Below are 22,005 nucleotides of genomic sequence, written 5' to 3'. Positions count from 1 at the left end.
GGAACATCATTTTGCATCTGTTGTGTCTTTGTCCCAACAGAGCTTGATTATTCAGTTCAGCAGCAGAGTGCTTATGCACTGATGGATGAGGCACTGAATCACTGTATGCTCCTTATCCATTTCAGTGGAAAATAAGCCAGTTTGGCATAAGTGTCTGATGAATTAGTTCAGGTTGACCAAGATGACTTTCTATTGAAATGGATAATGGATCATTCATTAATTTTTTTCCTATCATCTTTGTCATAAAATTAGAACAAGGGGAGGAGCATAGTAAACAAAACACTACAGCAATGGTGTCTACAACCTTGGATTTAAAAGTGAAGTAATTAGTTCTTTCTGTATGTCTTGTAACATCATGGCATTTTTGTCAGGGTAAATGTGATTAAGATGCAGTGTATCCCAAGGTACTTAATTTTCTATGTGTTTTTCATCTGTTGCCCTTCCCCAGATTTGAACTTTTGAATTGGGACTACAGTCATTTAAGATTTGTTTTATTGTAATGAGGGTGATGGCACAAGAGCTGCAATAAATGGATTTTTCTATATTTCAGTCATATTTAACAAGTAGTCATTTTAACACAACCAAAAGTTGTCATCATGAGTCTTCATTAGATGGAACTATTAGATGCTAGCTATTTGGAAAATCAGTTCTTTTTCTTCACTTGGCTTTTTCATATTGACAGTAAAATACTAGTTGCCTTGAAGCCTTATTAGAAATATGATTGTTAATGTTTTAATTTTTTTTTAAAGGGGATGATGATGAGATTCCACAGGAATTGCTACTGGGAAAGCATCAGCTTAGTGAGTTGGGTAGTGAATCTGCAAAAATCAAGGCAATGGGCATTATGGACAAGGTACACCTTCATAGTTTTTAAACTCTTTTTGAACATGTAATTTTTTTAAACATACAAAATCTTGTGTCCTCTGTAATATTCTACCCTCTTCAGGTGTGCATGTGACAGGTACTGTGAACAGTTGTGCTTCTGCTGACTAGCTGAAGTGCTTAAAAAGTTGCTGCATCTTAACTGTTAGTGTCTCTGAAGCTGAGACATTTTTGTTGAATGGTCCTTCTCTGTGTTAACGCTGTCTCAGATCACTATATGCTAATAGGTAACACATGTCTGAGCCGTAAAATCTAAAATAATTAATCTACTTTCACAAAAGCACATCAACCTTTGCTTCTTACTGCTAGTGCTGAGCAACCACAGTAAAACAGAACCTGCTGACAAAGTAAAAAAATCCACCCTTTCTGATATATGCTGTTAGTGCAATCTAAACATATGATGTCCATCCAGCATCACACTGAACTGCCTACTTCCTTCCTCTCTCCAAAGAGTACTGTCAAACTTAGGAGATTTAATGCCCCAGGTGAAAATAAGAGTAATTTTCTGTAGTCTGCATATTGTGGTTTCTTTGCCGTACTCTTCCTGACTTCAGTTCAAGGGAACTTTCTGTTGGCACAAACTGTTGGTATCACACCTCTAGAAACAACGCTCTTGCTTTCCTTATCTTCCTAGAACTCTTGGCTTTGGGCAGTCCTGTGTTAAATTCTTACTCTGCCTGCTCACGACCACTTACTATGTTTATGAAGTATCTGTGAAGCCACTTATTATACAAATCACTCTGAAGGGTTTTCTTTAATCCAAGATTTAGATATTCTTCCTGGCATTTTCTTCGATCTCCCTACCTTCCTTTGTAACATGTTATCAGCCTGAGTGTTTCTCTTTCCTGATAGTTCTCACCCTTAACGTCTGTCCCCTGGGGTTTTTTTCACACACGTACATACATATATGCATAAAATCGGAGTTTTGTTGCTTCTAAAGGTGAACACCAATAGTATGTATCTGGATGAATGAAACTTACTCTCCTGGAGTTTAGCATATTCTACAGATTATTTAATCATAATTCTGTAGAACATCAGTAAGTGAGTTTGAGTTACATTTTTTAACATGCTAGTTTTTCAAAGTTAACACAGTTATTAAGAATATGTTTCTTTTTTATGAGCATTCAGGTATCAGGGAATTCTATTTCTGCTTGACCATAGAATTTGGATTTTCTTTTAATAAAGCTCTATATGGTCAGTTAGAATTTGTGATTGATACTTGGACTTGGTAAATTTCTGTTTCTAGAAGCAAAAGTGTATAACTGTACAACATTAATTACAGCTATGCAGTTTTAAATACGTTTATAGGGATTTTGCTGATTGGAAATATAGTTTGATTGCAGTCTTAAAACATATTTCACTAGTTTAATTGTTGTCAGCATTCTCAGTCATGCTGTGTCAGAAACCATACAAGTCAAGATCCAGTCCTTATCTCAGATTACTTACAATTTAATTTTGTCAGAATACATAACATGTTCTGTCCTTCATTCATGGACATTTTTTTCAGCAACTTGGAAGCCATTGCATTCCTAGAGTTGTTTGATGTGTTTTGTTTCTTGTTTTAGCTATCCACAGATAAAACAGTTAAAGTCCTGAATATTTTGGAGAAGAACATTCAAGATGGATCAAAGCTTTCTACATTGCTTAACCATGTGAGTTTCAAATTACATCGTTTCACATCATTGTGTAGAATACAGTTTTCTTCACTTAAGTGCCATATAGTGATAGTTTCAAATACTCTGTGTGTAAGGAATTTCTGATTTAATGTGTATGTCATTAAGAGATTGCCAAATTTTAAGATTTGAAGTAAAATTCAATTGATTATATTTTTTCAGTACTAAACATATTTTACTATAGTACTGATAGATAACATGTATTGGGAGAAATTGAGTTGTCTTTTGACTTAATTTTAAATGTTATAGTTTTATCCTGAAATATTAATGGTAACTGGTATAACTTGCACCATTGGACATTTCTTTGCTACTTTTCTACGTGTCCATAAAAGATCCCTTACACAATGGAAAAAGTGTTACAGCTTTCATGTAGAGCATATTCTTCTGAGCATTAAGAACTTAGTGCTTTATTTAGGTCTGCTCTTATGCTGCAAAGTTGAAGTTATCAACATAAACAAAATTAACAGGAAGTTTAAAATTTTAGGGGGGGGGTTCTGATATTTCTAAAACTACGTGGGAATTTGGATTTTTTATGAGGCTGAAATGTGATATTATGCATTGTATATATTTATTTATTTCTATGCTTTCTAGTCAAAACAATATTTTAGTAAGAATAGAGTTCTTGAATTTAATGAAAAAACCCACACCTTTATCTGCAGAAATAGAGAATAATTATGTATATTGGAAAGGAAGAATTTGAACTTGAAAATGAAAACCAGAGACACATTACCTCTACCTAAATATTTTCATCTATATAGTTTGTTAGGTTTTCAAAGTTTCAGTACTGAATGTCTTTGGCAGTATGAAAAATAAGTGAAAAGAAGGTGCTGGTTTACCTGCTCTAATTCAATATGATTGAGTCTTTATGCCAGTGCCTCAAAAGGGGTATTTTTCTTTAACTTTTTTGTAGTTAAACTCAAGATTATTAAGCAGTTACTGAAATTGTCCAGTGATTGCAATTCAGAGACAAAGCTTCAAATAAAAAAGAAGCGATCTTTAACCAAACAAGTTCTAGATTTTTATTAAACCCATTAAACATGATTCATTCAGGTCATTATGTCAAAGAAAGCCTCTGCTAAGGAGTAAGCTTACTACTTTCTGAGTGCAGTGAAAATATCCTACCTCCATGTCAGGATATTTTTCAGAGGCAGATTGCACTTGCATATTCTTTTTATTTCTAAGATTAATGAAGGAAAAAAAAATAGAAAAGATTTAAAACTACTTGGGGTTTTGTTTTGTGGGGGTTTTTTGGGGTGTTGAGTTTTGGGGGTTTTTAAGCCTCCTTTGTGTAAGGAACAAATTATTTAAAGCCATTCTATGCAAGAAATTTACAGTGATCTCCTGATGTTGATTTTTTCAAATATCAATCTCTCTCATATATATAACGCACTGTGATATTTTTAGATTCTCTTACCCCAAAGGGAAAAAGTTGATATGGTTTCACCAACCCCTTATTTTTACAAGGAAAGCCAAGTGTTGAACTGTGCCGTTATACAGGCAGGAAAGATTCTTTTTCTCTGTACCAGAGAAGTTATTAAAGATTCCATCTGGTTTTGCTATTAACAGGTTTATTACAATATTTCAGTAGTGCTGGGTGGTCATAATTAACCTCATGTATGTTTGTTTTTATAACTTGTACAAACACAGAAATACAGAGATTCTATACCCTGTGCTAAATCTAAATGGTCATATTTGTTTTAAACCCATTGATAGTAAATGAGTCAGTCTGTGGAGAAAGTTGTATTCTCATGAGTTTTGTGTGACTTAACAGTCTTTTTGTGTAAGAATTCCCTCTAGCGGCAAAAATTAGACTGATCAAAGCAGCAACTGGTGTGCATAGGCCACTGAACAAAACTCTAAATGAATGAGTTTAGATTTTGATTAAGGTACATCATTATTAAGTAGAGAATGTGGCAGTCTTCCTTCATAGTGCTTCCCAGTGATACTTGGAAAGCTTCCTTGTGTTTTACCAGAAGAATACAGTGAGATATTGAAGACTTGTAACTTAGGGTTACAAATCTGTTGCTAGTAAAACAAACATTAGTTGATTTCCAAAACAATTTTTGTATCATAAATGTTGTATTTGTGTGTGTGTGTATGTAAATATATTAAAATACTGTTATCTTTTATTTGGTAAGGATAGAAATTTGACTTATTGTTTACACTATCTTGTTTTTTATTGCCTGTTACAGAACAATGACACTGAAGATGAGGAGAGATTATGGAGAGATCTTATTATGGAAAGAGTGACAAAATCTGCTGATGCTTGTCTAACTGCTATCAATATTATGACATCACCAAATATGCCTAAGGCTGTATATATTGAGGATGTAATAGAAAGAGTTATTCAATACACAAAATTTCATTTGCAGAACACTCTCTATCCTCAATATGATCCTGTGTACAGAGTGGATCCTCATGGTGGTTAGTGTGCTAAATGCTTTGTATTTAGCATTTTGTTGTCACATACATACCATCAGATATGGGTGTCCAACTTCAAGAATGGTTTTTAAAATTTTGGATTCAGAATTCAGAGCAATTATGAAAATATGAAATTTTTGCTTTTCAGCTGATTCTGCTAAATAGCTTTTTCTTCTGTAAGCAATTACATTTACAAAGCTGTTGTCATGGAGTTGTTTTGGGGACGTTTTTTGAGGAAGATGATAATCTTTCTTAATATTTGATGTAAGTGAAACTGAAAATAAATATTAAAGATTTTTTTTGTTTTCTAGGTGGTGTTTTAAGTTCAAAAGCAAAACGTGCTAAGTGTTCCACCCACAAGCAAAGAGTTATAGTGATGCTGTATAACAAAGTTTGTGACATTGTCAGTAGTTTGTCAGAGTTGCTAGAGATACAGCTTCTTACAGATACAACTATTCTTCAGGTAAGTTATCAGAAGAATTTCTGTCTGAAAATGTTTGGTTTTCTTTTCCCAGAGACTGTAAAGTGTGATTGTCTCAATGACATGAAGTATGAAATCAGTACAAAATTTTGAATTATTAACATCAGTGATTAGTTTGTTGTGTAGTATGTAATCTGAAGAAGAATATTTAATGTTCAAATCTTTAATGGCTTTTGTTGTACGCTTAAGAAAAGTTTAACCTGATTGTATTTAAATATCCTTTAATAACTTTATTTGCAAATAATATGAAGTAATACATATTATTGGATACCTTACCTGCTGAATGAATAACCTACTTGTGAAACTGCATAAATCAGTTTTAGTCAAATATACTTACAATAACTTCTTTCTGTTGATAGGTATCATCCATGGGAATAACACCTTTCTTTGTAGAAAATGTCAGTGAACTACAGTTATGTGCTATCAAATTAGTGACTGCAGTAAGTAATTTTTAATTTGCAGTTTCATGTTCCTGTACTTCTGAGAGTTACTAGGGCATTTACATAAGCTGTATTTTTGCTGGTAGAGAATTGGAGTTTAGAACTAATTTTATTCTTCAATATTTTTACAGTTTGGTATCATAATCTAGAAACAGTATTAAATCTACCTGAGCTCCAATTTGCAGAGACTCTATAGGAAGAAATAGCCTACTTAAGCCAAGGAATTTACTTAATTTTGTTTATGTTTTTTAAAGTGTAAACACAAACCCCATCCTCTTACCAGTCCTTTCTTGTCTTAAGAAATCTTAACAATGTGGTTTTCCTTATTTCCTTTGTTAAGATTTGAATTTATGCAATGGAATAAGCTTTAGAACTAGTAGGATACTTTTATATAATAGAAGAAGTCCTTTTCCTCAGAAGAGGTGGCTATGTGAAAAACTCATGGGGCAGATAAAATATTATTTCAGGAAAACTTCAGTGCAACACAGATGCGCTTGTTCAAGTGGAAATTTTCCATCTTTGTAAGGATGATGTACTCCAGTATTTATAAAAGTAATTCTACCTAAACAAAAGGAGAGGCAAACTCTACAATCCTGATGTGTAAATTGAAAGAATATTTCATGTCAGGAAAACATTAAACTTTAGATTATGAGGTAAAACTGGTTTCTCAGATGTGTTCTAAAACCATACATGTGTGCATCTTAATTTATGTTACCACAGAGTTTTGCTCTATACTGGAGTCTGAAAGTTTAGCATTACACTGTTTGACTTTCTTAGTGTATTGTACCATTGGCAGAAATTTTTAAAACATGGTATATTTAAGAGCTATTACACATTTCTGCTGTTTGAAGATTTTTAAAAATCCATATTTGAAAAAGTTTTTATGTATTTTATAAAGAAATGCTTGCTTTGAAAAAACAATGTATTAAAACCAAGGTATGCATCAAATATAATTTCAATGTCATGTAAAGTGTATATTTCTATATATTATTTTTTAATAATTTTTAACAAGCAATATTGTATGTAACAATAAATAATTTTTTAACAATCCTATAACTGTTAAATAGGTGTTCTCCAGGTATGAAAAACATAGACAGTTAATACTAGAAGAAATTTTCACTTCCCTTGCAAGACTACCAACTAGCAAGAGGAGTTTGAGAAACTTCAGGTAATTTCTGTCATAAATTGATAGTTTGTAGACAGTAGCATTTACATTTTTGTAGATGTAGGATTTTAGGCTTCAGTATTAACTTTTTTAAAAATCTGTGACTCCACAAGCTGCACTTTGTTAGAGGTTGATATTTCAAAACCTCTACAGCGAGAGCAGAATTGCCTGACAAATGTATTTTGTAATAATCACTGTTTCTTATGCCATCGTATTTATGCCTGCTTACAAAAATAATTTCAATATCTTATTTGTCTCACTAAAAATGTAAATGAGCCTAATGTTAGTGTGCATGCAAAGTTTTTTTGTTGGATAATTCTTTGGTTCTGCTTATATGGATTTCATACAATTTCTTCATTGCTAAAGCTTAATAGGAAAATTCTGGCTGAATTTCTTTGAGGACATACTCAGAGCACACTTTCCAGGAAATCAATCTATTACTCCTTTGAATTAGTTTCATTTAGGCACTACTCAGTTTACTTTAACTGTCTTTTAAGTGCTTCAGGTGGATTTCAGTGCATCTTCTGAATAATAGTATAGGTTCACGTTCAATTTGAGAAAGAACCTGACCTGAACTGGATTTCAGTTAAAATTGAGGTTGGACACTTTAAATTATTCTAAAACGTTTGTTGTTGGCATTGATTTTGTTCCTTGCTTGCATACATCTTTCCCCAGACAGACAAATTGTCAATGAAATGGGTTGTCTGATCCAGGGTGGATGAACAGGAAATATCTAGGAAAAGAAATTCACTGAAACTTTGAAGTTGAATTCAGCAACCCTAATGTTAACATGTGTGCTTGTTCCTAGTATTTCTTACTGTTTTCATTATAGACATCAGAGATCTACCAAATAGGAAGGTAATATGCATAGGAGCATAAATGGTAGATACCCTCTGTGAATTAGGACCTTTAGCAGATGGAAATCTCAAAGCCACAATGACTGCACTGTTTATCTTTAGTTTCCTAGCTCTGGTCTGTTGAAAGACATTCCCTGTCTGTGGCTACAGTCATGAAGGGTACAGCTTACCTAAAATATGATATTAAAATATTTTCTCTGTAAAAATAGTCAAAGATAACGTCATAAAGATAATATTTGCAATCTGGTTTGTGCCCAGTTATTATTTTGATAATTTGGGGAGAATGATATCAAAGATTATCACCTTTTCATATTGTTAAGGGTAACTTTAAATGGCATCGATGTATGTATGGGTAGTAAATGCTGTACTATTTGTCAGGTTAAATCACTTGGAAAGGGAGAAATGTGAAGTAGAGTGTATTCATTCATGAGCAAGGAGCTTCTGGCAAACCTCAAACAGAAGAAGGAAGTTTATGAAATGTGGAAAAAGGGACAGGCGACTTGGGAGGAATATAGGAATGTTGTCACAACATGCAGGGAGGTGATGAGGAAGGCTAAGGTCTGTTTAGAAAAAAATCTGGCAAGGTATGTCAAGGACAACAAGAAGGGCTTCTTCAGTTACATCAGCAGGAAAGGGATGACTAGGGAAAATGTGGGCCTGCTGCTGAATGTGGTGGGTGCCCTAGTGATGAAGGACACAGAGTTACTGAATGCCGCCTTTGCTTCAGTCTTCACTGCCAAGGCTGGCCCTCAGGTTTCCCAGACTCTGGAGGCAAAAGAGAAAGTTTGGAGAAAGGAAGAAATTCCCTTGGTCGAGGAGGATTGCATTAGAGATCACTTAAAGCAAACTTGACACCCACAAATCCATGGGCCCTGATGGGATGCACCCCTGAGTGCTGAGGGAGCTGGCAGATGTTATTGCCAAGCCACTCTCCATCATCTTTGAAAGGTCAAGGAGGACAGGAGAGGTGCCTGAGGACTGGAGGAAAGCCAAGGTCACTCCTGTCTTCAAAAAGGTCAAGAAGGAGGACCCAGGAAACTACAGACCAGTCAGCCTCACCTCCATCCCTCGAAAGGTGATGGGACAGCTCATCCTGGAGGTGATCATCTCTAAGCATGTGGAGGAAAAGAAGGTCATCAGGAACAGTCAACATGGATTCACCAAGGGGAAATTATGCCTGACCAACCTGATAGCCTTCTGTGACTGAATGACTGGCTGGGTTGATGAGGGGAGAGCAGTAGATGTTGTCTACCTTGACCTCAGCAAGGCTTTTGACACTGTCCCCCATAACATCCTCATAGGTAAGCTCAGGAAGCGTAGGTTAGAGGAGTGGACAGTGAGGTGGATGGAGAAGTGGCTGAATGGCAGAGCTCAGAGGGTTGTGATCAGCAGCGCAGAGTCTAGCTGGAGGCCTGTAGCTAGCGGTGTTCCCCAGGGGTCAGTACTGGGTCCAGTCTTGTTATAACTTATTCACCAGTGACCTGGATGAAGGGACAGAGTGTGCCCTCAGCAAGTTTGCTGATGATACAAAGCTGGGAGGAGTGGCTGACACACCAGAAGCCTGTGCTGCCATTCAGTGAGACCTGGACAGGCTAGAGAGTTGGGCAGGGAGGAACCGAATGAAGGTCAACAAAGGCAAGTATAGGGTCCTGCACCTAGGGAGGAACAACCACACACCAGTACAGGCTGGGGCTGACCTGCTGGAAGGCAGCTCTGCAGAGAAGCACCTGGGAGTTCTGGTGGACAGCTAGTTGCCCGTGTGTCCTTGTGGCCAAGAAGGCCAATGGGATCCTGGGACACATTAGGAGGAGTGTGGCCAGCAGGTCGAGGGAGGTTATCCTTCCCCTCTACTCTGCCCTGGTGAGGCTGCATCTGGAGTACTGTGTCCAGTTCTGGGCTCCCCAGTTCAAGAGAGACAGGGAACTACTGGGGAAGGTCCAGCAGAGGGCTATGAAGATGATGAGGGGACTGGAGCATCTCCCTTATGAGGAAAGGCTGAGGGAGCTGGGCCTGTTTAGCCTGGAGAAGACTGAGAGGGGATCTTATCGATGTCTACAAATATCTTAAGGGCGAGTGTCAAGAGGATGGGGCCAGGCTCTTTTCAGTGGTGCCCAGTGACAGGACAAGAGGCAACAGGCACAAACTGCAACACAGGAAGTTCCATCTGAGTATGAGGAAAAACGTTTTTGAGGGTGACAGAGTGCTGGAACAGGCTGCCAAGAGAGGTTGTGGAGTCTCCTTCTCTGGAGATATTCAAGACCCACCTGGATGCAATTCTGTGCAACCTGCTCTAGGTGAACCTGCTTTAGCAGGGGATTGGACTAGATAGTCTCCAGAGGTCCCTTCCAACCCCAACCATTCTGTGATTCTGTGGTCATACCAGCTTAAAGACACTGTTACATATTGAAGTTTATAGTCTGTTATGCTTCCTGATATTACCATAGGTGTAACTCTTGTAGAAGTCAGTCCAGGTCATGGTCACTATTTTCTCTTGTTTAAAAGTCCTGCACATTTTACATACTGTTAGGACAAGTTCAGTCTATTTTTTTTAATGTTGTTTTGGAAATGGATATGGCATTATAATAAGCATATTAGTAAGTGCCTTAGCATGTAGGTGTTTGATTTATTAAATATTTATGTAGATTTTTCAGCTGCTGAACTTCAGAGATACTCTAATAGCCCATCTGTGGGCTGTTTCAATTCATCTTTGGCCTGAGAATAATGCTGGATTTGTTAGACCAAATCTTTCACTGCATACGAGGGAAGAAAATGACTAGATAACTGTCTAGAAAACAGTTTTCTAGCTGTGGTAATAATTTTAGACTGATGTTATTTAGAACCAAAAAATTTTGGTTTGTTTTGTCTTTTTAGTTTAGTTTTAGTGTTAATGATGTATTTTCTTATTAACAGGTTAAACAGCAGTGACACTGATGGAGAGCCTATGTATATTCAGATGGTAACAGCACTAGTTCTGCAGCTTATTCAGTGTGTGGTGCATTTGCCATCAACAGAAAAAGATTCTAATTCAGAGGAGGAATCAAACAAAAAAGTAAGATTTTTTTTTTGAGAGCTATAAATTTTTGTGTGTGTGTGCAGGAATGAATTTGTAGGTATAATATTTTATGATGGTGCTCTAGTAATTAAGCTTTGTAATTTTATGTCTGCTGTAATTATTTGATGACTGAGAAGCGCTGATCTAGAAATCATATTTCTGTGTGTGCTAAAATATTAGACAAATACATCTTGTTATTTTTAGGTGGATCAAGATGTGCTAATTACTAACTCATACGAAACAGCCATGAGAACAGCACAGAACTTCCTTTCTATTTTCCTTAAGAAGTAAGTACTGTTGCATTCTTTAGTGTATTGATGAAACCAACTCCAAATGAAACCTGTCACACCTTAAGACAAATCAAACCACTTTGTAATGCTAAATGCCTACTAATAAAGTTACTTATAACAGTATAGATCCCTAGGACAGCTACCTGTCTGGACAAATGTTTTTTATGGAACAGAAATTCTGCAGAGAGTTCTTTACACATTTAAGAATCTGTCTGATAGTTTACGTAGGATCATTTTATCAGGGGTCTTTTACTCATCTGAAGCATGGAAGAGCAGAATGAGTACATATTTAAGTGATGAAACCAGATTCTTTCAGTCATCAGAATGACAAAGATGTAAAAAACCTAAAATTACTTTCATTTAGATAGTTAGGAATATCAGTAGCTCAACAGGGGAAAGAAAGTACACCTGAATAACCAAAGGACTTGTAATATAAAGTCCTGAGGTTTTTATCATGTTAGCCTTTCAGCTTAACAGTAGAAATCATTTACAAGCCATCTAGCCTTCTCTCTGCATACTTCTGTTATCATTGAAGTTAGGAATGCCACATATAAGTGAAACACTATTAGGTATGTTATCTTTTGATTTTTTTACATTCTGATTTTAAACTTTTGTGGAGCATAATACTAAGATGTCTTATCACTTTGAGATAAGTCAGACCAGGTTTAAGGACACACCACCTCCTAAATACCCCACTCTGGCTTGAGCTTTAGAATTTTACCTACTATGTCCATCCAAGTTAATGCAGACTTTAACTCAAAGCAATAATAAAAAAAAACACTTATGAAAAATTATGCTATCCTGGATTAGCTGCTTTACTCACAGTGCAACTTGGAGTGATGACTATTTAAACTATTTGTCCATAAATGGATAAAAACAATTTTTCTGCTAATATTTTGGATATTTTTTTAGAATCGCATAAAACTGGTTTTCTGGTTAAACATAGGATTACTTCTGTCTGCATCAGAAGAAAAGTTTAAATGGCTCTAAATTCACTTACAAAATGTATTTACTTTTAAAAAGGTGTGGCAGTAAACAAGGGGAAGAAGATTACAGACCACTGTTTGAGAACTTCATTCAAGATCTTCTTTCCACAGTCAATAAACCAGAATGGCCAGCTGCAGAGTTGCTACTTAGCTTATTAGGAAGGCTATTGGTAAGGGATTCTTGTTCTTAATTATTATATTATTTCTTAATACAATGAAACTTGTTTATTTCAGCTGTTGTGGTTTAACCCTGGCCAGCAACCAAGTACCACTCAGCCGCTCGCTCACTCCCCCTCACCCAGAGGGATGGGGATGAGAATCGGAAAGGAATGTAAAACTCAAGGGTTGAGATAAGAACAATTTAATAGGTAAAGCAAAAGCCATGCACACAAGCAAAGCAAAGCAAGGAATCCATTCAGCACTTCCCATGGGCAGGCAGGTTCAGCCATCCCCAGGAGAGCAGGGCTCCATCACGCATAACGGTTACTCGGGAAGACAAATGCCATAATGCCAAATGTCCCCCCTTCCTCCTTCTTCTTCCCCCAGTTTATATACTCAGCATGACGTCATATGGTATGGAATACCTCTTTGGCTAGCTTGGGTCACCTGTCCTGGCTGTGTCCCCTCCTGATTTCCTGTGCCCCTCCAGCCCTCTGGCTGGCAGGGCCCAAGGAACTGAGAAGTCCATCAGTGTGCTGTCAACATTGTTCTCACACCAAATCCAAAACACAGCACTGTACTAGCTACTAAGAAAATTAACTCTATCCCAGCTGAAACCAGGACATCAGCTCAGACTATTACAGGAATGCTTTTTGATTGCTGACACACACATGCAGCATCTTAGGATTTTCTCACGTGCATCATTATTCTGTAATGCATAGAAAATAAAATTTAGGTCAGAAGATCATTGATATGGAACTTAGTAAAGGTCATATGTATACAGTTTCTCATGGAAGTCCACTTCTATTCCATGATGTTTCCCACATTAAAAAATGCCATTGTATAGCACAGGGGTCCTCAAACTTTTTAACCAGGGGGCCAGTGCGGATGAAGGGGCAGGCAGTCATCTGCGGCTGCTTGGTTTCCCCCCCCAACCCCTGCCGGGGGGGTTCTGTAAATACTGGGGGCCGGATTGAGGACCCTGGGGGGCCGTATCCAGCCCACAGCTGTAGTTTGAGGACCCCTGGTATAGCATCTAATAAGTGTAGTTATTAATTGGGAATAAAGTCAGACTAACAGCTGTAATTATTCATGTTAAATACTTCTTTGGACTATTCCTTTAGCACAGAACCTGAGAATTAAGTAGTTTGGTCTTTTACCAGTAATAGCACATTTACTTATGGAATGTGGCATTTTACAGAATGTGAGTTTTTTCATTGACATGTTTTTTGAGAGTTGTTCTTCAGTATTACAATGTAATTAACACAGTAATTTGAGCTGTTTCTTGAAAAATTTTTTGTGGCCTTGTTCCTCATAAAATGTAGCTTGCTTTATACTTTTCTATATATCAATGAGGAAGTTGCATTATGGTGCTTAAGATCTATGCTACTGCAAAGGATATCTGCTCTACTAGATGTTCAGTTTATTTTATAAAATACATATTTTAGAAAAACTATAACAGGCATATTTGTAGAGAGACCAACGCAATAAAGGCAAAAACATTAATGTAAAGTAAGGCGTGTATCTGTGACATAATAGTAAATTTTATATTTTTATGCAGCATAGAAGTGGAATTTTTAATAAGGTCAAGCAGTGTCCTGTGTAAAGAAACTCAGTTGCATAAATAAATAATTTTTTATAACAGTTTATTCTGCTTTTCTTAGGTTCACCAGTTCAGTAACAAATCTACAGAAATGGCATTAAGAGTTGCATCACTTGACTATCTTGGAACTGTAGCTGCAAGACTCAGGAAAGATGCAGTCACTAGCAAAATGGATCGAGGATCTATAGCCAGAATCCTTAAACAGGTGTGTGAGAGATCCTGTGCCAACTGGATTGTGATGTATCGATTTAAAAATTTGAACATTTTAAAGATGTGTGAAAAACTGGTGTTGTGGAGAATGAATTTTCATTGCTGTTCAGATTTCTGAATCAAATATACTCAATTTATAAGTATCACATTTGTTAATTCATGTCTGTCTTACGCTGTCTCCCTAGTGATCATATTAAGTGGTTAAATACAATGGTAAAACCTGTTTTCTTGTGACATTATGGAGGAAATAACAGCGATAGTTGGATTCTATCTTAAGAGGCCTTAAAAATATATATGTGTGTGTATGTATGTGCATTTGCTATTGCAAAGTGATAATTGAGCTTATGACACTCGTACATGAGCTTTAGAGTTAAACTGTTAGGCTTGGAAGGTTAGTTTTTATGTGATGTAGCTGGTATTGGTTGGGGTTGTTTTGTTTTGTTTTTTACTGAACTTGCAAATATCTTTTGTTAGAGAATGCATATTTGCATTTCTGCTAATGCTGCTTATCAAAATGTCTCCCAATCTGCAAGAGTGGCAGCAATTAACAAAGCAATGTATGCATTTGGGCTCTCTTCAGTACATAATATGATGAGAAAATCTTGGGTCTTATGTGCGGCGAATGAAGAGACGGGACGTAGCAAGCAAGATGTCGATTTATTGTACACAATCACGAGTTTATATATGTTCTCAGAAGCTGCACACTTTAAACAGATTGGTTCTTGAAGCTAAGCGTTACATACTAGGCAATCCCTGATTGGTGGTTAACTACCAGCAATTAACAGCAAGGTGTTATCTTTCCTTGGCGCCATTCTTGGCGCCATCCGCCATTCATCCCCCACTCCCCTATGCTCTGTATCATGTTAATTGTTGTCTAGACAAACTCAAGCACATTCCCCTCAGCTAACTGATTGCCACTTTATGGTCCTGATTTCCAGGCCCCCTCCTGCACTTATGTGTCCTTTTAAAAATGTGGACTTGCACATTTCTTATGGATGCTATACATTCCTTTCTAAACTACTAATTGTTCTCAGCATGATTAGATCTGAAGTTGAGTAGTCTAGTTAATTTCCCTTTCATTTACCTGAAAAGACTCCATATCTATTATATGTGTTTTATAACGACTGTTACAAATTTGTTGAAGGAAAAACTTGTGCAATTTACAGGCATTCAAGGAAAGAATCAAAATTAATCTACTCTTTTATGAGGCTGATACTTCCCATAACTTTTGTCATTTAGAATTTTGTACTACATATAGTGTCAAATCTTTATGTCCATGCCTTAATATAATTTGTACTTCTGTATGCTAAGGGGTTATAATTCTCTGTTGGCAGTGATTTTGACAATTCTACATTAGACTTCTTCGTAGGGAAATATTTTCGAAGAATTCTTTTCTCCTTATCTCCAGAAGTTATATAATAGTATTGAAAGATATTCTAAAAAGTGGTGACCTGAATTTTTCTATTTGTTTTGGTTTTTTTATAGGATCAGGCAGTAATTAGGCATTGGCATCTGCAGAAAATAAAATTGCTGTGGGCATTTTTTCAGTTACTCAGGAAGCTTAACATCAGTGATGGTATATAGTACCATCTGTACATTAGGGAAGGTGTATACTATACAGTACCATCAGGGTAGACAGTGTATTGTTTATAAATGATTTGTAACCTAAGAACAAATAACTACTTGGAAAGGTTTACGTGACAGCTAAGCTTCACTTTGTTGTTCAAATAGCAAGAAAATAAGATCCCCTATTGGTAGACTTATTCAGCTTTAGTCATTGGAATGATCTTAAATTATTGTTTTAATTCAGAAATTAACTTATACCTCTACAGATTTTTCTTTCCTGCTGAGTTGAATACTTAAGACTTGATATTTCCTTCTACCCTCTGATATCATTGCCAGGATATTCCCCAATGATTGATGAATGCTTATAACTCTGTCTACTGTGGTTTGGACTCATGAACCATAGAATTAGATTTAGGAGAAAATCTGTTCTTTTTTGATGTTTTTTTAAACAGTAGATTTTTTTTTCATAAAATCTGTCATAGATTGTCAAATTGATTTGAACACTTGTGCATGCTTTTCATTAGTTTATCTCTTGATGTGCCGATCTTCTGGACCTTTTTCTGCTTGCTGATGTTTGCAAGCTATATTATGTGCTGCATTTGTGACAAGATTCTCAGTCTCTGCTGTTCATACAGAAATTAAGATAGAAGTTTTATTGCTGAAAAAGAAAAGTGTTTTGTATCTGAAGAAGTTTAAGCCAGAAATTTTTCTTCTACTTTTATTATCAATATTGAATATGCTTTGTTACAGACTTCACAGTTTCTTTTTGTTTATTCTGAGTTTTTCTTACTTGTTTGAAAATAGGCAGTTACGGTTCATCAAGCAACTTTTTTTTTCAGCCTCTTATCCACAGAATTTAACATAGCTTAAGGTCAGACGTTCAAATCACAATTTGCACATATATTAGGGTGACAAATTTATATCAGTAAACCTGTATTAGTATTATGTACACTGTAAACATGTTTTGAATTCTTAAACTCATTCATTTTGGAAGAAAAAAAATCCTTTTTTCTGCTGTAGCATCAGCAATTGCAAGGACCTGCATATTTTAGTATAATACTAAGGAAAAAAGGTGGTTTATGTTCTTGGTTTTATGCTGCCTTGTAGGTGTTGAGAAATTTTATTTCTGATTTATTAACAAGCTAATTGATACTGATTTATTCTCTATAACCTCTATATGGGGGGAAGTACATTGTCTGATGATCACATACAAAATCATTGTTCAATTTACATAGGCTAGAACTATTTAAGAGATCAGAATATACATATTTCCTATAAAATAGCTTCTTGGAAATAATACATTCTGGGTTTAGCATTCATACAGTTTAGATATTTACAAGCCTGATGTATAGTATCCAGAACTAGTTCTCAGATTAATATTTCATCTGTAATCCTTTTTGTGCATCTTAAAAGTGCTTCACAGGAAAATTAATATTACCCTATTCTGTAGATAGGCTTTATGCACTAGGTAGCATTTTTTATAAAATATGTGTTTGTTCTGAAGCTTTTTGACTGATAGAAACTTAGTTGAGTCTCAGAGAGCATGATTCTTTAGTGCTTAGGAGTGTTTGGGAACAGCCTCTGTAGGTTCTTTCCTAGATGGATTGAGCATACTTGCTGCACTTTCTCTGTATAGATGCTTTATCCCTCGGATATTTTTGCAGAGGGATAAGTTGTGGGGGTTTTTTGAAGTTTCCCATATGTTTTTACTGTTGACTGTGTTTCATATTTATTTTCATTTGCCTTTTTTGCCTTTTATCCCTTGTTCACCTGAGAAGTCACTGTTTCAGTATTTAATATTGGTGAGAGAGTTAACAATGACTTGTATAGGTTAAACTTTGTGTCAGTCTACTACATGTGATTTCAGCCTTTCTTTTTTCCTCAGGGACAGAGGGTCTTCACACAAGATCCTAGAATGAAAACTAATCAAATGAGTCAGTCTGTTTTAAAACCAGTCTTATTCTGCTGTTAATCTTTTTTAGACTTTGGAGCCAGTCTAATTTGGTTTAGCCTGTATAAAGTTTAGAAGTAATTGATTAAAAAATTATTAGTTGTATTGATAATTGCAGAACATTAACTTCAGTGTATTTTATATGTGGACATGCAGATTTTCAGATTCTAATTATCATTGTGCAATAGTCTATTTTATAGCTATCTTTCTATTTCTGACAGGTTTCAGGAGGAGGAGATGAAATTCAACAGCTGCAAAAGGCTTTGCTAGATTACCTAGATGAGAACACAGAAACTGATGCATCATTAGTGGTAAATTTCAGCTTTCTGATGTCAAGTGTATATAAAAATAATTTCATTAACATGTACTGAATAAAAAGCATATTAGTGCTTCAATTAAATTGTCACACTAACATATACTGTTGATTGTGTTTTCCAAAATATGATTGATGCATTAGACTCAATCTCATTATAAAGCCGTTAATTTCACTCTTCTATATCTGTTGGTTTCTGTGTATCCTGCTGTATTTCTCCAGTTTTCTCGGAAGTTTTATATAGCACAGTGGTTCCGTGATACAACTATGGAGACAGAGAAAGCAATTAAATCTCAGAAGGATGAGGATTCATCTGAAGGAACTCATCATGCAAAAGATGTTGAGACCACAGGACAAATCATGCATAGAGCAGAAAGTCGCAAAATGTTTCTTCGCAGCATTATTAAAACTGCTCCATCTCAGTTCAGTACATTAAAGTACGTTTCAGCACCACTGATTTCTTTATTAACCATACATTTGACATTTTTAATAATTTTAGATAAACATGTCCTAATTAAAACATTGTATTTGTTGAAGGATGAATTCTGATACTGTGGACTATGAAGACGCATGTTTGATTGTTCGCTACTTGGCCTCTATGAGGCCATTTGCCCAGAGCTTCGATATTTATTTGACACAGGTAAACTGTGCTGGAATTCTTAGTTGAGTGAAACACAGTTGGTTTCTGATTCTAAACACTTTTGCCGTAGTGTGCAATATCTGTTCATTGTTGAGCACAGATATTTAACAGGCCGTGATAACACCATATATGCTTTCATATTCTGTATTGATGACATAAGTGCTTATATTTCTTTTTCTTGCATGCATTTCATATGTCATATTGTACATACATTATTTTATTTGTCCATGTATGTATATGGCAAAATCATTATGTTAGATGTACACAGTAAAAGAATAATTACAAAATGTTGACATCTTTTTTACAGTTTCTGCAAGATGCATGCTCATTTGGTAATATTAACTCATTAAATTGATATTAATTTGATTTGAAAATACAAGCTAACTTGGTCAGTTGCTTGCAGTGCATGTTACTATCACTTTGGAAGCTGTTTGACCAGTGTGGTTTCTTTCCTTTTTCTGGGAGAAAAGCACTAACAAGTTGGCATGGTGACATGTTTGAACTCCAGTACTAGTTTAGTTTAGTTTGTGTTACTTTATATTGATCTGCATACAGAGCCATTCTTAAAATTATAGTGCCCAAATCCAACTCTCCTGTTGAAAGAACCACGGTGAAAGCCACAACCAAATGGCAAAAGTAATTTAAAATTGAAGTGACTCTAAAGTGAATATATGGACCCTGTGTAAATCTTGTTTGGGACAGTCTTAGAGATGTAGCAAATCCTGGTAAATATCCACACTCAGTTATCAGTGCCATGGAACATCACTTTCATGCACCTTTTTACTGTCTGAGAAGATATATACAATTTTTAGTAGAAAGATATTATTTTAGTTAAATCATTTGCATGTTATTCTGCGACATTTTTGCCTGTTAAACGTTGTTTGCTACCTTCCCAAAGCAATTGAATCTTTGTTTTTGTTCCCTTATTAGATTCTGCGTGTACTTGGTGAAAATGCAATTGCTGTTCGAACAAAAGCCATGAAGTGTTTGTCTGAGGTTGTTGCTGTAGACCCCAGTATTCTAGCCAGGGTAAAAAAAATGAAATGTCCATAATGCACATGCATTATTTTGTCATGCTTGAAAAAATCTTTATTTCTCATTTTTGATCTGTGCTTTATTTGTTCTTTTTAGCTGGATATGCAACGAGGTGTTCATGGACGATTAATGGATAACTCTACTAGTGTACGAGAAGCAGCTGTGGAGCTGCTCGGCCGATTTGTGCTCTGTCGTCCTCAGCTTGCTGAGCAGTATTATGACATGCTGATTGAAAGAATATTGGTATGGTGACTTGTGATATTTATGATAAAATAAGTGTCATTGGAAAATTTGTTTTCAACTGAATTTTTATGTTTCATAATATGGAATAATGATCCGAAGAGTAAATTATATCTTATTATTTTAATCATGCTTTCAAGACCAATCTTGTAAAGTGTATCACTTGTTTCCAGCGAGGCTTTGTTATGTCAAAAGGTAAACATACATAGAAAGTTGTAACGCATCAGAACCAGGATTATATTCCTTTTGATTCCTTTATTAAGGCACAAATTAAGTGAAATGAGGAATTTTGCCACATCTCTGAAGTCTGAGATGTGGGTTACTGAGGGCAGCTCAGTAGTGTGGGTGATGAAGAAATACCTACAACACAGTAATCTAAAGTTGCCATTTGTAATCCAAAAGAAAAAAAAAAAAGATACAACTATTTTGGTTTTCTGTGCTATGTTTTAAAGGCTTCTTAATATAGTTTTTGTATAAAAAGTGGGTTTTGTCTGGATGTTCAGATAAAATACAATGTTAATTTAACTGTAAGATAACACTAGCTTTTAGCATCCATCAGGTTTTTAGTCAAATACTACTCATTTGCTATAGTTACATGATAAAACATATTTGTGAAAGATTTTGGAGATGTGCATATGAGCATGCATAAAGCTGTTCATCCTGACATTCAGACTAAACAGGTTTTGAATAAGGTAATATGAAATGAAGCTGCTACTCCTTTCTCCTTAGACGAAGCCTAGGAAAGTGGAAAAGATTTGCTGCGTGTAGCTTATCCATAAGCTTTATCCAAAGGCTTTTGAAGTATTACAGTCCAGATCTACAAAGGGTCTTGTGTTCCAACAAAGTAGCTAAAGCATCATCACATCTAGCTTGTAAGCTCTTGAATTAAGAAGTAGAATTATAAATTTGCACCATCATGAGCTCTTAAATGGGAGGGTATAAATGGAGGAAGCATTTCGGTGTTCTGGGGACTCAGTCAGAAACTTTAGAATTACTGCAAATAAAGTGGTACAAGCTGTGCTTACCTTTTGTATAAATGCACTCCAGAATATTTTAGCTGCCTTTTCTAAATACGTTTTGCCGGTCAGATTGGGTGATCTTCAAATATTAATTCATATAATACATAAATTAATTAATATATCTGATTTGTTTTCAAGAGCATAATGCTTTTCTCCTCACAGGATACTGGTATCAGTGTCAGAAAAAGAGTTATAAAGATACTTAGGGATATCTGCATTGAACAACCAACATTTCCCAAAATTACAGAGATGTGTGTGAAAATGATTCGGAGAGTCAATGATGAAGAAGGCATTAAGGTAGAATGATATATATATCCTTCAGGATTTTAATTGTCATAATGTGTTTCTATATTTTGACCAAAAACAAAAACAATCAAAAAAGTATTTCATTGCTCCTTTGTAACCTTTATGATTTTTATTCATTTTTATTTTTTGAGAGCAAATATCTTAGCTTTCTACATTGCTGACTTGATTTTCTTTCTTTTCTTCTGTTTTCTTCAAGTTCTTTCTGACAACTAAAAGATTTTAAAAAGTTATTGTCTAGAGATGTTTTTTTCTTACAAGTGTTGTCTCTGGCACTTCTCTTTTCTAACAAATGAAATTGGCATATAAAACTCCTTTCTGCAAACAAAATTTAAGTAAAAATTAAGTACCTTATGTTAGTATATGCCAGATTTGCCAGTTCTGTGTATAAAAATTATAAAGTATTCATCTGTGCTAATTTTGCATTAATTCTGAATGTTTAATTAATCAGTTATTCCCCCTAAAATGTTGCTTATGTGATCATATTCTACTCTTTGTGCAATGTATATGCAGAAGGGAATAAAACTAAGATTATGTGTTGAAACATAAACCTGACACTGATGTATGTTTGATTTGGCAAAAATTTTTAAAATTGCTGGGTAATTAAGAATATACCTGTATCACACTTTCAGTGGGATTTGAAATCTGCAACTTTAAAGCTGCAGCATATGTTTTTACCACTTGAGATACCTTAATGCCAAGTGGCTTTCTGAGAAGAC

General features: G+C 35.4%; 1 protein-coding gene across 11 annotated transcripts in view; it reads left to right on the top strand.

Annotated features, from left to right (window-relative positions):
* The window catches only part of LOC119140657 (nipped-B-like protein), a 167,618-nt gene that overhangs the window by 124,743 nt on the left and 20,870 nt on the right, over window positions 1-22,005 (top strand). For all 11 annotated transcript variants that reach the window (XM_037372162.1, XM_037372165.1, XM_037372160.1 and 8 more), the window contains 16 exons: window positions 750-853; window positions 2,448-2,534; window positions 4,748-4,979; window positions 5,288-5,439; window positions 5,817-5,897; window positions 6,965-7,065; window positions 10,830-10,968; window positions 11,176-11,258; window positions 12,285-12,417; window positions 14,071-14,214; window positions 17,958-18,047; window positions 18,272-18,486; window positions 18,587-18,689; window positions 19,620-19,718; window positions 19,821-19,967; window positions 21,146-21,280. In XM_037372162.1, coding sequence (XP_037228059.1) covers window positions 750-853; window positions 2,448-2,534; window positions 4,748-4,979; window positions 5,288-5,439; window positions 5,817-5,897; window positions 6,965-7,065; window positions 10,830-10,968; window positions 11,176-11,258; window positions 12,285-12,417; window positions 14,071-14,214; window positions 17,958-18,047; window positions 18,272-18,486; window positions 18,587-18,689; window positions 19,620-19,718; window positions 19,821-19,967; window positions 21,146-21,280 — 2,045 coding nt within the window. The remainder of the gene's footprint in view (window positions 1-749; window positions 854-2,447; window positions 2,535-4,747; window positions 4,980-5,287; window positions 5,440-5,816; window positions 5,898-6,964; window positions 7,066-10,829; window positions 10,969-11,175; window positions 11,259-12,284; window positions 12,418-14,070; window positions 14,215-17,957; window positions 18,048-18,271; window positions 18,487-18,586; window positions 18,690-19,619; window positions 19,719-19,820; window positions 19,968-21,145; window positions 21,281-22,005) is intronic.

Source organism: Falco rusticolus, chromosome W (genome assembly GCF_015220075.1).
Source record: "Falco rusticolus isolate bFalRus1 chromosome W, bFalRus1.pri, whole genome shotgun sequence".
NCBI classification, from domain to species: Eukaryota; Metazoa; Chordata; class Aves; order Falconiformes; family Falconidae; genus Falco; species Falco rusticolus.
The sequence above is the reverse complement of the archived record's forward strand: the minus strand, read 5'-3'. Positions and strand labels throughout refer to the sequence as shown.